The sequence below is a fragment of the Micropterus salmoides genome, unplaced genomic scaffold, assembly GCF_014851395.1.
Source record: "Micropterus salmoides isolate LMB-PRFRI ecotype aquatic unplaced genomic scaffold, ASM1485139v1 Ms_hic_scaffold_225, whole genome shotgun sequence".
In the NCBI taxonomy this organism is placed as follows: Eukaryota; Metazoa; Chordata; class Actinopteri; order Centrarchiformes; family Centrarchidae; genus Micropterus; species Micropterus salmoides.
In genome coordinates, this window is record NW_024041429.1 from 1 (window position 1) to 13808 (window position 13808).

Consider the following 13808-nt stretch of genomic DNA (forward strand, 5'->3'; position numbering starts at 1 on the left):
AAGGCTATTTCTGACAGACAGTGGGGTGACGTCCTGTCTGAAAGCGACGGGTGCTCGCATACCTCGTGGAGAGACTGGCTGGCATAGACGGTTCGCCAGTCAGTAGGTCAGTGACCAGAGCAGGAAGTAAAGAGCGCCCGGTGAGGTGGACCGGGTTGGCAGGGCTGCCAGGGAGGCTGTAGGACGGGTAGGGAACAGAGAACCAGTCCAGAATGGTGGGAGTAATGTCTGCCATAAATAGAGAGAGAGAAGAAGAGAAAAGGCAGGAAAAAAAACAATGTAGTAGCTCATCTGAGGTAATACCTTACATTTGTTCATATTTATAGAAATAATAATAGTACAGTGTGTCTTATGTTATACTGTAAACAGAGGGACATCTTTATAAATACACATCACTGTCCAATGAAAACCACATTCCTTTCAAATTTTTCATATGAATTTAAGGATCAGGAGAAATTTGTCACATTTTTTAAGATAAATGAATTTAAAACACAGTCTCAACTCTACAAACTGTCTGTCACAGCTCATGAAAAGTTGACCTTAGGGAGATACATGCTTTTGATAGGACAGCGAATAATAAGTTAATGTCTCACATCCTTAATGTTCATTACACCTGCTGGTTATATACTTAAATGCCTGCCATGGTTACAGTTTATTTAATGTGCTGAAATGATCTTCTGCAAACGAACTGTTCTGCTGCTGATGCATCATTGTTAAGTCTCCCTCTTGTGGCTGATCAAGCACATCAGACACACATACTGACTTACTTGTTGTTAAAGCTGGGGTAGGTGACGTTGGAGAATTTAGCAAGAGACTCTGAAGGTTTTCCCAGTGAAAAAAATCTCTCCCCCTCCTTTCAGGCCTCCCTCCAAAGCCACTCCCACATGTTATCTGGGCTGAATGAGACAATTGTCTGTTTATCACAGGCCTGCCAAAGCCACACATACCAAATTTATTCCCGCCGGAGTATTTGATTTTTCGATTGCTATCGGCATGTAACAAAAAATGCTTCTGGAATACATAACCCTACCCTAGCTTTAATTTGTTTGAGCCTGCAGTTCCCAAACTGGGGGTCGGGAGCCACAAAGGGGTCCCAAAATAAATCTGAGCAGTTACAAGATGATTAAAGGAAAGATAACATTTATATTACACAAAACTATGTTTGTTTCTGACTGTTCTTTTTTTTCTCTCATTACTGACTAAGTCAATAACATTCAATGAGTGATCAGACAGAAGTAGATATTGCTTCATTTTAAAGAGCCACAAGCCAAGAAGGGTTAAGGTGTAAACTGGTGTGATCACAAACTTGGAACTAAACCTGCTATGTGGTCACAGCGAGTGGCTGCAGGACTTTATGGTATATATTTTTTGTGAGTTTCCCAACTTCCCAACCTCTTTCAGGTATCGATCTCTTACCCAGCAGGCTAACGTAGGCCTGGCTGGTGTCTCCCCATCGCTCCCTGTGCTCTGGAGAGGACAACAGCATGGGCTCTGCAGTCCCGGAGCGATACAGGTTGGTTCTGCCGTTCGGGAAGGGGATGCCATTATCTGAGCTGTAGATGACCAGAGTGTCGTTCTCATAACCAGCGTCCCTTAGCTCCTGAAGAACCAAACCGATGCCTGCAGAGGAAATTTACACTATTATAGTTAGTGTTTTACAATATTTTATTTTGTGCATCTGTGTTGTTACATACCTTGATCCAGCCTGCTAACTGTGGTGTACTGTGCAGCCAAGTCGGCCCGTGCTGCGGGTGTATCCGGCACAAAAGGAGGAACCTGAAGTACAATAGATGAGGACGGACCAGATTAACTAATATGTTGTACAGATGATAATTCTTGTTATCCACATTTGAAAACAAAATCTTTTTTTCACTGACCTTCACTTGTTCTGGTGTGTAATATTCTGGTGTCCAGTCAGGTATCCTACCCATCCCCATTTCACCATTCCCAAACTTCTCGCAGAAGGCTCCATACTGGGGCTGCGAGTGTCCACATCGGTGGGTGTCGTGAAAGGCAACATAAAGGAAAAATGGCCTGCCTTCATCTTTTATATTGACTTTAATGTCTTCCTTCTTTCGCCTTCGTTCAAAGGCTTCCTCTTTATGGGTCTGGAAAAACTTGCGGACCAGGAGTTTTATGCGTGTGATGTTCCTCCCCACCTGAAGGACAGAGCTGTTCTCCTCTGTGTAGGCAAAATCAAAAGGGTATACAGATCCAGGGCCGACATGCTTCTTCCCAATTATACCTGAGAAAATGAGAGAAATAGTGATGAAAAGCAAGAGTAGACTTTATTATATAAACTGGTGTCTTTGTTATTTACCTGTGTGTACGTTGGCTTGGCTGAGGAGCAGCGACAGACTTTGTACTCCGTCAAACGAGTTAAAGTGATGAACACCCTGATGAAGCCCATACATGCCGTTCTGGTGCTGAAAACACAGATCAAACAGACCTAAATACTTGCCTTCATGCACAAATGAAAGGCGTCGGTGTGTGGTGTTCTATTTTTGTTTTACCTGCGGCAGGCCGGTGAGGATGGTGGAGCGGCTGGGGGAGCAACTGCTGACAGAGGTGAAGGCGTTGCTGAACACCAGGCTACGCTGGGCCAGAGAGCGCAGGTGGGGTGTGTGGACCACAGAGTTGTTATACACCTCCGTCTCAAAACCTGCATCATCAGCTGGAAGAGGGAAAAGACCCGTTTCTTAGCACTTACACCACGCCAAAAGTTTGTGGAAAAGATTTTGGAACCTGGCTGAATTCAGACACAAGAGCATTAGTGAGCCTCTATTATTGCATGGTTACAGTTCAATTAAATGAGCATTGTCTAAACCAAAACATGCCATAAGACCTAGTAGAGCTTTTTAATGTGTACCCCCCCCCCCCCAAATTAGTTCAATTTTCAAAGGAATGGTTTTTATATTTAAAGTGTATTGAAAGTACTCCCGAGTTTAACTTCCTTTGGAAAAGTAAATATTCATGTCAGGCTTTACACCTGTTTCCTGTCAGCTGTTTAAATTGCCAAACTACACAATTAACATCTGGTTAATTCATCTATAAATCTCAAGTGAAAGTCCATGAAATGTACTTTATCTATATCCATACTGTGATATAAAATTCAGCATATACCATGATAGAAGACTTGCACTCAGTTACTAGTTTATTAGGTTGCTAAAACAGTCTAATAATACAACAGGCCGTCATAAAGGTTATGTTTTAGTGCCAATGTTCTGAGTCAACTTTATGGTCATTTAGGAGGATGTGGTGCTGTGTGTGTTTTTGTTACTTTGTACGACCAGTGAGGGTAGGCTTACTAACAGAAACACGTCTCTGTATAATGCAATAGGATTTAATGCAAATCTCCTCTATTAGAACCCATTAATTTTAGCGGGTGCCTGATAAACTGACAGTGTGTATGTTAGCAATTTAATTCTTCCAGAGTTCAAGAGACATTTGAAGTCTTTAAAAGTGGAACGACTTACCACTTCAAGTTCACTTACCAATAATTAAAAGGACATTTCTTGTCTTTGATTGCCCGATGCAACATGATGCCAAAAAGAGAATAAACAACTCGAGCCCCATGATGGTGGTCAGTTAGTTCTCTTCCCTGTTACTCCAACGCCTGCTAAGTCTCAAAACACCTGTGTTGGTTTGGCTCTGAAACATTTCACGTGAGTCAAAACACTTACATTCACTAAATAAAATACATTCAGCCGTCAAAATGAAAGATAAGTGCATAAAGTTACTTGTAGACCTATGTACCAGATCCATGAGGGTCTTCCTCAAACATCTTAAGCCCCGCCCACATGTGCTCACATGACAGGGGTCACGTGACGATAGAACAACGTCTCGCGCTTCATCCGCAAAATGACATAAATTTTAGGAAGTGGTTTTAGCAAAGGAAGAGTGCTGTGACAGAAAATTATCTGGAAATCACAGCCGAACCAGGGAACAGTGTTAAAGACGGAGACATTTGTATCGGTAAGATTTCTTTTCTCTTCTGATGTGTTTTTTTTGTTTTGTTCTATTCTGTCTTAATTTATTCTATTGTGTTTGTTCCAGTCTCACAGCTTTGATTAATTCGATTATTTCTCCACTTAGTCAATGCAACATCAATCAGTTTTAGAAGAATATAAAAGCCTTCGTAACACAGACACATGATAGGACCCAATTTGAGATTAATAATATATCACTGTAAGATGAGGCTGCTGGTAGCTCACGTAGCACTGAGGAATATCTGTGGGGATGTTTGTTTGTCAGGGAACTTTACAGCTGCCAGGTGATTGTGGAGAAACAAGTTCTAGCTGTAAACACATCACTGATATCAGACAGGTATGCTTGTGATCCTCATGATTATAAAGCTGGTTAAATGAAGGGTCACAAAAAAAAACATAAAATATCTGGCCTCAGTTGGCATTATTTAATATACTAAACACACTTGTAAACATGTGTAGTAAGTGGAGGTTATAGTTAATGTGACATGTCAGCTTGCAAGTTAGATGACTGATGATGTTTTTTTGTTTTTTTTTCACAGATCACAGCATGCATCTGAAGATATGGCGCCCACTTTCTCTGATGTGCTGTGTATTTGTCCAGACAAACATGCACACAGAGCACACCTTTCCTGTGTTTCCCTGAATACTGGGCTGTTGGGGAAGACGACTCTCAGGAGGCAAAGTAAAGCCGATGAGGAGGAAACTTGATCGCTTTGTGTATGTGGCTTTTATTCTGTAATCAGCCCACTCATTCACACGTTTGAATATGTAAAACGTAATTTTATCTTTGTGCACTTGCTGCTGTCTCTTCATCCTTTCCGCCGTCATCCTACTCTCCAAGTTCTCCGTCCTCACCTCTAATTCTTGTGCGATGGACCGGCCTCTGCTGGGACGAGGTTCAGCCCGGCGCTGCTGCTCCTATAGCACCCTGAAGGCCTGGCTGCCCATCCTCTCCTGGTTACCCAGTTACAAGCTGAAGTGGCTTCAGATGGACCTGCTCGCAGGCCTCACCGTTGGGCTGACAACTGTACCGCAGGCACTGGCTTATGCTGAAGTAGCTGGCCTTCCTGTGCAGGTGAGTCCTTGCTGTGTTGTGTGTGTGAAGGTTCAACTTTTGGATTCATGTTTTCTGATATTTCATTCACCAAATGAGCAATCAATTAATTGGGAATCTTTAATCTATCAAGATTAAAGATCCCTTCCTGTCATGTTTTAAAACATCTAAAATTACTCTTATAATGCATGCTGAATTGCATATTGAGTGGAGAGGGACTTTAATAAATTAGTTGCAGCTCTATTCATTATTTAATCAGAAAGCATTTCTCTCCACAGTACGGACTCTACTCTGCCTTCATGGGGGGGTTCATGTACACCCTCCTCGGGACCTCTAAGGATGTGACACTTGGTCCCACGGCCATCATGTCCCTCCTGTGCTTCTCCGTGGTGGGGGGGCAGCCCCACCGAGCCGTGCTGCTCAGCCTCCTCTGTGGACTCATCCAGGCTGTAATGGCATTACTGAGATTAGGTGAGGGGAGGGAACTCATGTGAAAACCTTGTGACACCAGTTTTGGTGTTTTTCTTAGTTTTGTAAACACTCGTGAGCCAAGTGGATGGACTCAAAAGGGTGTTTTTAGCAAAATAAAAATGAGTTTTTATTCACACATTGTGACATATTGTTTTCACCTGATAGCAATGACATTTTAGCATTATATCTTCCAATCTGTAAAATTTAGGGTGAGCTGTGTATCAAAACCTGATATAAAATATTACAATATTTAAAATGAATTGTTTAGAGAAAGAACTGCAGAGACTGTGAAGAAACAGGAGATTAGTTAGTGAGTGCACTTCCTGCCACCACATCTACAACTTCCTCTGCTTAACCACACACACAATTTCTGTGATATCTTTTATTTTGGTTCAGTGTCGTATCAAAGCTTTGCTCGTCTTCTGCAGGTTTCCTGCTGGACTTCATCTCTTTTCCTGTAATAAAAGGCTTCACTTGTGCTGCTGCGGTAACCATTGGCTTTGGCCAGGTCAAGGTGACGCACGCACGCACGCACGCACGCACACACACACACGTACAATAACACGTACATACTATACTAAGCAAGCAGTTGCAGTTCTTGAGTCTGGATTTTAACATTGAGCAGACATTTTCCAATACATTTATCAGCACAATATTGTGGACTGATATTAGTTTATCTTAGTAAAAAGAAAATGCACAGCAGAAATGCCAAAGGTATGTTTGAGGTAATTTTGAAACAGTGATTGTTGGATAAACTACACACCAAACTGAGAGCACAGCCAATTTTATTTGAAGCTGAAAAAAATGTCCTGCTCTGTGACAACACCTTGGTCACAATTCTTACAATAATAAATTATATCCTTGTGTTTAACGGTCAAATATTGGATATATGGAGCATCCATGTCAGTTATCCAGTATCAGTCTGTCTCTATATCAGTATTTACAGAGCAGCAAGGTCTCACACACCCTTGTTTCGCTGTAATAACCTGACTTGTTCTGGTATGACAGCAGCTAATGGTGCCTGATGTCAGCAAGCATTAGGTCACTAACTATTTCCATATAATGGATATTACTGAGTCAGTTTAAAGTTAATTCTGTCACGGCTACCGTATACACTGTCCAGCAAAAGTGACATATGTTCACTTTAACTGGGGCCTTGTGACATTTATTGCAGGTTGTTTCCCCAAATCTTCCAAAGATGTTATTCTGCTTTTATCTGTTGCTGCTTTTTAATCTTTAAAGAGTAAAGAATTATGCCCTGTTCCTGTCTTAGTGCCAGTGGTCTCAGCTGATGGCAGTCCTGTTGTTTTCTGTTTCTAGAACATTCTGGGACTCCAGGGCGTTCCGCACGAGTTCTACCTGGAGGTTTACTACACCTTCTACAAGATCCCAGAGGCCAGGATTGGTGATGTGGTACTAGGTCTGCTCTGTCTTGCTCTGCTGGTCATGTTGTTGTTTATGAAGACGAGTCTGGGCTCTGACGACGCTCCCACCTACTCCAGAGTCGCCTGGAAAGTAGTGTGGACTGTTGCTACCAGTGAGTACTTGTGTACAACTGTGTAAATGTCACACACATGTACACTAAAGACGGTGTTAAAAAATTAGTAGCCAAATACTAAAATTATAGCTCTTTTATCTTTATTTCTGTTATTTAATTTACACTGAATAATCTGTATTCCAGGATGCGTATATATTTAGCTTTTATGATGCTGGTGTATAAAATATGAATTTTTGTTTTTGATACATGTTGTGATTTTCTAAAACCTTCCTCTTTCCTCCAACTTCTTCTCTGTCTTGGTCAGTGCGTAACGCTCTGGTGGTCATGGCTGCATCCTTAGTAGCATTTTCCTGGGAAGCTTACGGTTATCACGTGTTCACAGTCACTGGGAAAACTTCCCAGGGGCTACCGCCGTTCAGTCCCCCACCCACCTCAGACGCCACAGCCAACGGCACCGTCGTCTCCTTTGGGGAGATTGTTGAGGTAAGGAGCAGAGAGACGAGGCCAGCCACGGGGTGAGGGCAGTCACTCTTTGTGATTCAAGTGATTCACTTGCAACTTTCACTTCCCAAAATCTTTCCAGTTTGCAAGAAGTGCAGCTGACTAGACACTTCTCTTCTCTGTGGTTTTGTGCAGGGCTTTGGAGGAGGACTGGCTGTGATTCCTTTAATGGGTCTGTTGGAGAGCCTTGCTATTGCTAAAGCTTTTGGTAAGTATTTTTAGCCACACTAGTAGTATCGTTTCTAGACAGCGTTGGTCAATCCACCCCTTTGGTCCAGACTGAAATATCTCAACACCTATTGGATGGATTTACATGAAATTTTGTACAGACATTCATGTTCCCCAGAGGAGGAATCATGATGAGGATTTTGGTAATCCCCTGACTTTTCCTCTAGTGCCACCATCAGGCCAATTTTACATTTGTCCAACACTTCTGTTTATGAGATTCCCATCAGCCTTTGTGCTAATCAGCAACTGTTAGCATGCAAAACTAACATTGTGAACATGGTGAACATTATAACTGCTAAACATCAATATGTTATCATTGTCATTGTGAGCATGTTAGCATGCTGATGTTAGCATTTAGCTCAAAGCACCGCTGTCCCGAAGTACAGCCTCACAGAGCTGCTATCATGGCTGTACACTTCATTATTTGAAATGTCGACTTTATGTAAACATTTTATAACCTGTTACATTATACCACACATTATACCACCATTAGATGGCAAGGCAGCTAAAGAATGAGTCTTGCCTGATTCTAACTTCCTGTTTCACCTCAGCCAGTCAGAACGACTACAGAATTGATGCCAACCAGGAGCTGCTGGCTATTGGTGTGACCAACATCATGGGCTCCTTTGTGTCAGCCTACCCTGTTACTGGCAGCTTTGGGAGGTGTGTGCGTGTGTGCGTGTGTCATGTTTTTTTTTTTATATCCGGGTTTGGGTTACAATTAGGTTAGGGGTAGGGTAGAGGTTGGGCATGTAGTTGTGTTGGTAAAGGTTGGGATAAGAGGTTAGGGAGTGCAATATGTCAATGACATGTCCCCACCGGGATAGAGTAATAAACATGTGTGTCTGTGTGAGAGAGAGAGAGAGCAGATGTCATGTATTCTTGACAGTGACATGTTTTCTGCTCACATCCAGGACAGCGGTGAACTCCCAGACTGGTGTTTGCACTCCAGCTGGAGGGATCATTACCAGTGAGTCATGACCCTTTCAACTTTTGCTGCATCTCTTCTGCCCTCTGGTGGTGCACTGTTATTTTTACTGTTACAGTGCATTATGTGCTGGTTCAATCAGATACGTGTTTTTCTTAGTTTGTAAATGATGAATTTCTGTACAGTTCACCTTCTCTCTGTGTGTTTTTGCAGGTGTGATCGTATTGCTTTCCCTGGCGTTCCTCATGCCGGCCTTCTACTACATCCCCAAGGCCTCACTAGCTGCTGTTATCATCTGTGCGGTAACTCCCATGGTGGATTACCGTGTCGTGGCTAAGATGTGGAGGATACGCAGTAGGTGTCTGTTCAGTTTTTTGTGTCTCACATGTATCTGTTTGTTTAATTGTGGTCTCATGCTAGTGCATCTTCTACAGAGCTGGACCTGCTGCCTTTTGTTGTGACGTTCCTGATGAGTTTCTGGCAGGTGCAGTACGGTATCATGGGAGGTGTAGCTGTATCTGGAGCCCTGCTGCTGTACAACACTGCAAGACCCCAGATAAAGGTAACATAATATTCTGCACAGGACTGTGTATGACAATTAAAGGAAGAGTCCTCTGTGACAGATATTTAGCCTTTCAGTGCCAGCACACAAATGTTTCTTTGCTTCTTTCTTTAACGGTACAAAAGAAATTCGCTTTGGTTAGAGACATGATTGGATCATCATCACTACATGGAGTTAAATTCAACATACATTGCTGCTACTTATTCATCATCTAAACACACCCCTCAGACAGTAATAATAAATTAAATTTATAAAGCACTCTAAATACTCAAAGTTGCTTTACAGATTATTTTTGTGTACAGGTTTCTGATCAAGGTGTGCTGGTGATGGAGTTGGACAGTGGTCTCAGCTTTCCTGCCACAGAGTATCTCAGCCACATCATACACACTTGGGCTCTGCAGGGTAAGGATGTGTCTGGTAGCCTTTTGTTTAAAGGACACCTACACGAAATGGTAATGTGTGGTGATCTCTGTCTTGTTTAACCTCCTCTCATTTACTTGCCCCCAGCGTCTCCACCGCGGTCGGTGGTCCTGGATTGCCATCATGTCAGCATCATAGATTACTCAGTGATCAGTGAGCTGAGGGACCTGCTGAGGCAGTTCAAAAAACGAGAAGTGCGACTGTTTTTTTCCAGATTGCAGGTACGGCATTCTGTCCTGTCTTACAGGCTTTTATTGGAGTACAAATTATTGGCCGTCATTATTTGGCCGTCAAGTTGTTCTTCCAACAAGATTGGAACATTTGCTCACTGTGAATTTCTAAATAAAGTGCTTTTTTGTTTGAGGCTAGAATTCAGCTCTTAGAACAACAAAACTAAATATACAGTATGTACACTTTGTCTCTGTCTTCCTCCCACCTTTAGCCCTTTGTTCTTGAGGTCCTCCTAGCAGCTGATCTGCAGGGCCTCATGTATACAGACAGTGTGGAGGCAGCACTGCAGATGGAGTCGGGAGCCTCCTCAATGACCAACACTGGAGATCTTTGATGGTGGAGAAAAGCGATGTAACGACAATGATCAGTGACATTTCTGGTCTGGGATTATTAGGCCCTCTAACAATTTATTCACTGGCTAGTAGGTGTATGTGGACTGCCAGTGGCCAAGTGATGTCCCTCTGTGTTTCACTGAACTTTATATCTGCTAAACTTGACTTTGTAAATCATTGTGGAATCACTACATTACCATTGCACAATTAACAGAGAACCCTTCTGTTAGGTTTTATGGTTGAAGGTGATGGGTGAGCTTCCAGGGACCAAATCTGAATTTACAGAAGAGGGGTGACTGGTGTGTGAATAACAGAACAGAGCAAAGCTAACTATTATTGTGACTTGTTTTATTTATCTATGTAAAAGGAAATATAAGGTGATTGATTTCTCTTATTGTTTTGTTTGTAAAGAAATGTCATCAAGGCTGTGGCAAAAGTGTTTTGACTTTGAAAATTACTTTAATTGAATTACATTATGAACCTAAAATGAAGGGTTTTTACTGAATAAAATAAATATTTTAAACATTAGGTTGTATTTGAATTACATTTCTAATTAAATTACATTACTTTGAGATCCTGTTGATCTGCATCGAAACACTGACGTAAAGTCTTTGACTCATTGCAGTAAAACAATAAAACATGATCACTTCCAAGGGGGGTAAACAATTTTCATAGGCACAGTAAACTTTTTTTTTTCAAACCATTAAGGATTGTAATGGGAATTTCATAAGAACCATCTTTAAAACACTGCCATGTAACTAATCTCACTAGGGGCCTCCAGGGGTCAATGGAAGGTAAATGTGTGTGATGCTTTAACATATGTCCAGAGGGGTCAGGACTTTAAGTGGTTCACCACATGTACCTTGGACATGGGTGTCTTTCTATAGATCCAGATTGAGTGTCCCCCTCGGGAACGCTCAAAGACACCTTGATGAGATAGTACTCCGACCCTGAGACTAAGATAAAAGCTGCATGAGCTGTTACACTGCAGCTCACTTGGATGATACTCTCTGATGCGTATGTGTCCCTGTGAGTTCCTTCTGCAGAAGACTTGAATAAAATTCACAGAAAGACAAGTGTTTGCCTGAGCTGTTTATTTAAACACGCTTTTCCCACCACATCATATAAATCATTTGATTTTCTATACAATCCGACATCATATTAACTTTAAATTAACAACAACAGAAGAGTAAAAGTCCCAAGCTGGAGTCACATGGACAAAAGAATGAATGAATTTCTCCATCCATTATCCTGAAATTGTAATCCATCAGCTGTTTCGAACTTCAGCAATTATGTCGTCATGAAAGGGAAGCGGCTGGACTACAAATGAGCTGTTTTCTGGCAGTTCAGAGCAGTGTTTTCTGTGGGAGATGGGAACTCCCTTTGGGGTGGACTTTGGGCTTTTTCACTTTGCAAACTCAATAAAGGAGAGGGAAAAAGGCAAAAAACATTTACTCATTTAGCAGACACTTTTATCCAAAGTGACTTACATTTGATGAACAACATACAACATTTGAGAACAACATACAGCATTATACCACCTCTTTAACATAGTTTGGTTTATTGAGCCCAGCCAAGGAGATACAGTGCCAGCATTCAACATTTGAACACGTTAAATGCCAACACCAAATCTGAACGATAACAACAGAGCATTTGGTCACTTTTATGTTTCTGTCTTCCCCCTAGTTCCTGTAGGTTTCCCACTTAGTTCATCTTTAGCTGGCCTTTACCTAGAACAACAAATCTATCTGATGTTTAGACTCCGATGCTTCGTCAAATTGGAATCAAATTCTATCCATGAGTTGTACGCTAATCTGTGGAGCCAGTAAGTTTTTGTTAAACATTTTGTAAGACTCAACCTTGTCAGATTCCCAGAGAACACTGATTTTTGCCAGCCTGACGCCTGAGCTACTGTCTCTACCTTATCAGTCTAACTGTTGTCTCCCTAACAAGGACAGTTACATGTGAGAAAGAACTACAGCTGGAAGGTCAGTGAACACTTGTGGGGTCAGCTAATGACTCCAAGCTAGACCTGTCTTACTTTTCCTTGTCACATCAATTAAGACACCTGAGAATGTTCTATAACATTTATGACAAAGATCAAAACACCCTATGTTAATCTGTCACCATGTGCTGTGATGTATTGTGTTCTTTACTTTTAGTATTGATTATTTGACATCTTAGCATTGAAGGTGTCTGAGCTAATATCCACACAAACATGCGCTTTCTTAGCAGTGCCTGTGTGACTGATTGCTGTGTTTGTGTATGGCTTTCCTTTGAAATGATGCCCAACTTTCCAACGAATTGTTTGAATTGCTTTGTACGTAGCACTATTAGTAATACTGTATGAAGGGCACACTATTGCACACTGGTACTTACTGGCATAAAGGGTTGTAAAAATCTTATTAGCCCGTCTTAAAATGGAACAAAGTACCATTTACCTCAGAATAATAAAACACTGAAGAGGAAGTGAGTTTTGAAATATGATTGCAAGAAGGGCTGCAGTGATTCCAAAAATAAAGATAATAAGTGACTTATTACCATAATAATTACACAATGAATCAAGTTGCTAAATGGTCTGTATCCTTTCAAGTCTTCGCATCAACAAATCGTTTTACGCTACAACACATTCACCCATTCACACACTGTTCCCAGCTGTACAAGTGAGATGCTCCTAATTTCATAAAAACAAACCTTTTCAAAGGCAGATATATAATGCAGAGATATAAGATGGGGTCCAACATGCACATGCCATACTGATGCATGATGAGAGAAGCGTTGAGATTTACCTGATGCCACTGACATCAAGGGGTTCATCAAACGGTTGACATCTTTTAAAATGTATTTCTAACTGCATGTCCTTCCTTCTTCCTTAGACTTTTAAGATATTGACAAAATAATCCTAATTCATGGTCCTCTTACAATTTACTGAAATGGATGGCATTTGCTCAGTCAAACTGAGTAATGTAAATATAAACTGTCAGGTACAGTTGAGGCTGTGGCACAGGAGGAAGAGCGTGTCGCCCACTTATCGGTAGGTGTTTGATCCCCGGCTCCTCAAGTCTGTATGTTGAAATAACTTTGTCTAAGATACTGGACCCAAAATTGCTCCTGAAGGCTGTGTCATCAGTGTATGAATGTGTGTGAACGGGTGAATGCGACATGTTTTGTTTGTGCTTTGACTGGTCGGAGGACTAGAAAGGCACAGTCTATTTGACATTGGAAACAGCAAGTACGTGGCCCTTGAATTGGTGAAACTAATTTTCATGGAGTTTCGAGAGTACTCAGTGTGCTCTCTGGCTTTTCAGTCAATGTTGACGAAGTGTGGTTATAAATGGGATTAACATTAGAATGTACAAACCTAGAAACAAGAGTCTCCTTGTTTCAACACTGACCTGAGATAGATTGTGGTACCATAAAATATATTGACTCAGGCCTTTGTTTGTGTGCCAGTTAAGTCTGAATTTATCATTTTACGTTATTTGATTAATAAGTAACTCTTTTGATGTCATACTACATGTATCGGTGCTGTCGGTGACCCCCATTGGTCTTTTGAGCACACATAGGGGCCTATAAATTCTCACACTGTCACTC

The 13808-nt window shown here is 41.5% G+C and overlaps 2 protein-coding genes across 2 annotated transcripts; one reads left to right on the forward strand and one right to left on the reverse strand.

The window, feature by feature from the left end:
* Nucleotides 1-62: 62 nt before the first annotated feature.
* Nucleotides 63-3768, reverse strand: LOC119917805 (N-sulphoglucosamine sulphohydrolase-like; the record flags this gene model as incomplete). Its single annotated transcript, XM_038738223.1, is given in 8 exon segments — nt 63-104; nt 107-228; nt 1417-1620; nt 1695-1776; nt 1878-2245; nt 2321-2426; nt 2514-2674; nt 3495-3768. Coding segments are annotated over 8 exon segments (1167 nt in total), but the record flags the coding sequence as incomplete, so codon positions are not given.
* A 62-nt stretch (nt 3769-3830) lies between these two features.
* slc26a11 (solute carrier family 26 member 11) lies at nt 3831-11290 on the forward strand. Its single transcript, XM_038738224.1, has 15 exons — nt 3831-3975; nt 4529-4706; nt 4831-5064; nt 5322-5514; nt 5943-6028; nt 6835-7051; nt 7317-7495; nt 7649-7721; nt 8293-8404; nt 8656-8711; nt 8883-9023; nt 9104-9231; nt 9534-9633; nt 9739-9872; nt 10094-11290. Exons 3-15 carry the CDS (start codon nt 4861-4863, stop codon nt 10214-10216), a joined length of 1746 nt encoding a protein of 581 aa, XP_038594152.1. The 5' UTR covers nt 3831-3975; nt 4529-4706; nt 4831-4860; the 3' UTR covers nt 10217-11290.
* The last annotated feature ends 2518 nt before the right edge of the window (nt 11291-13808 follow it).

Coding starts and splice junctions, on each gene's coding strand:
- slc26a11 (XM_038738224.1), top strand. CDS start 4,861: ATGGACCGGCCTCTGCTGGGACGAGGTTCAGCCCGGCGCTGCTGCTCC. Junction 7,052..7,316: donor AGTGTGGACTGTTGCTACCA/GTGAGTACTTGT, acceptor TGTCTTGGTCAG/TGCGTAACGCTCTGGTGGTC. Junction 7,722..8,292: donor TGCTATTGCTAAAGCTTTTG/GTAAGTATTTTT, acceptor GTTTCACCTCAG/CCAGTCAGAACGACTACAGA.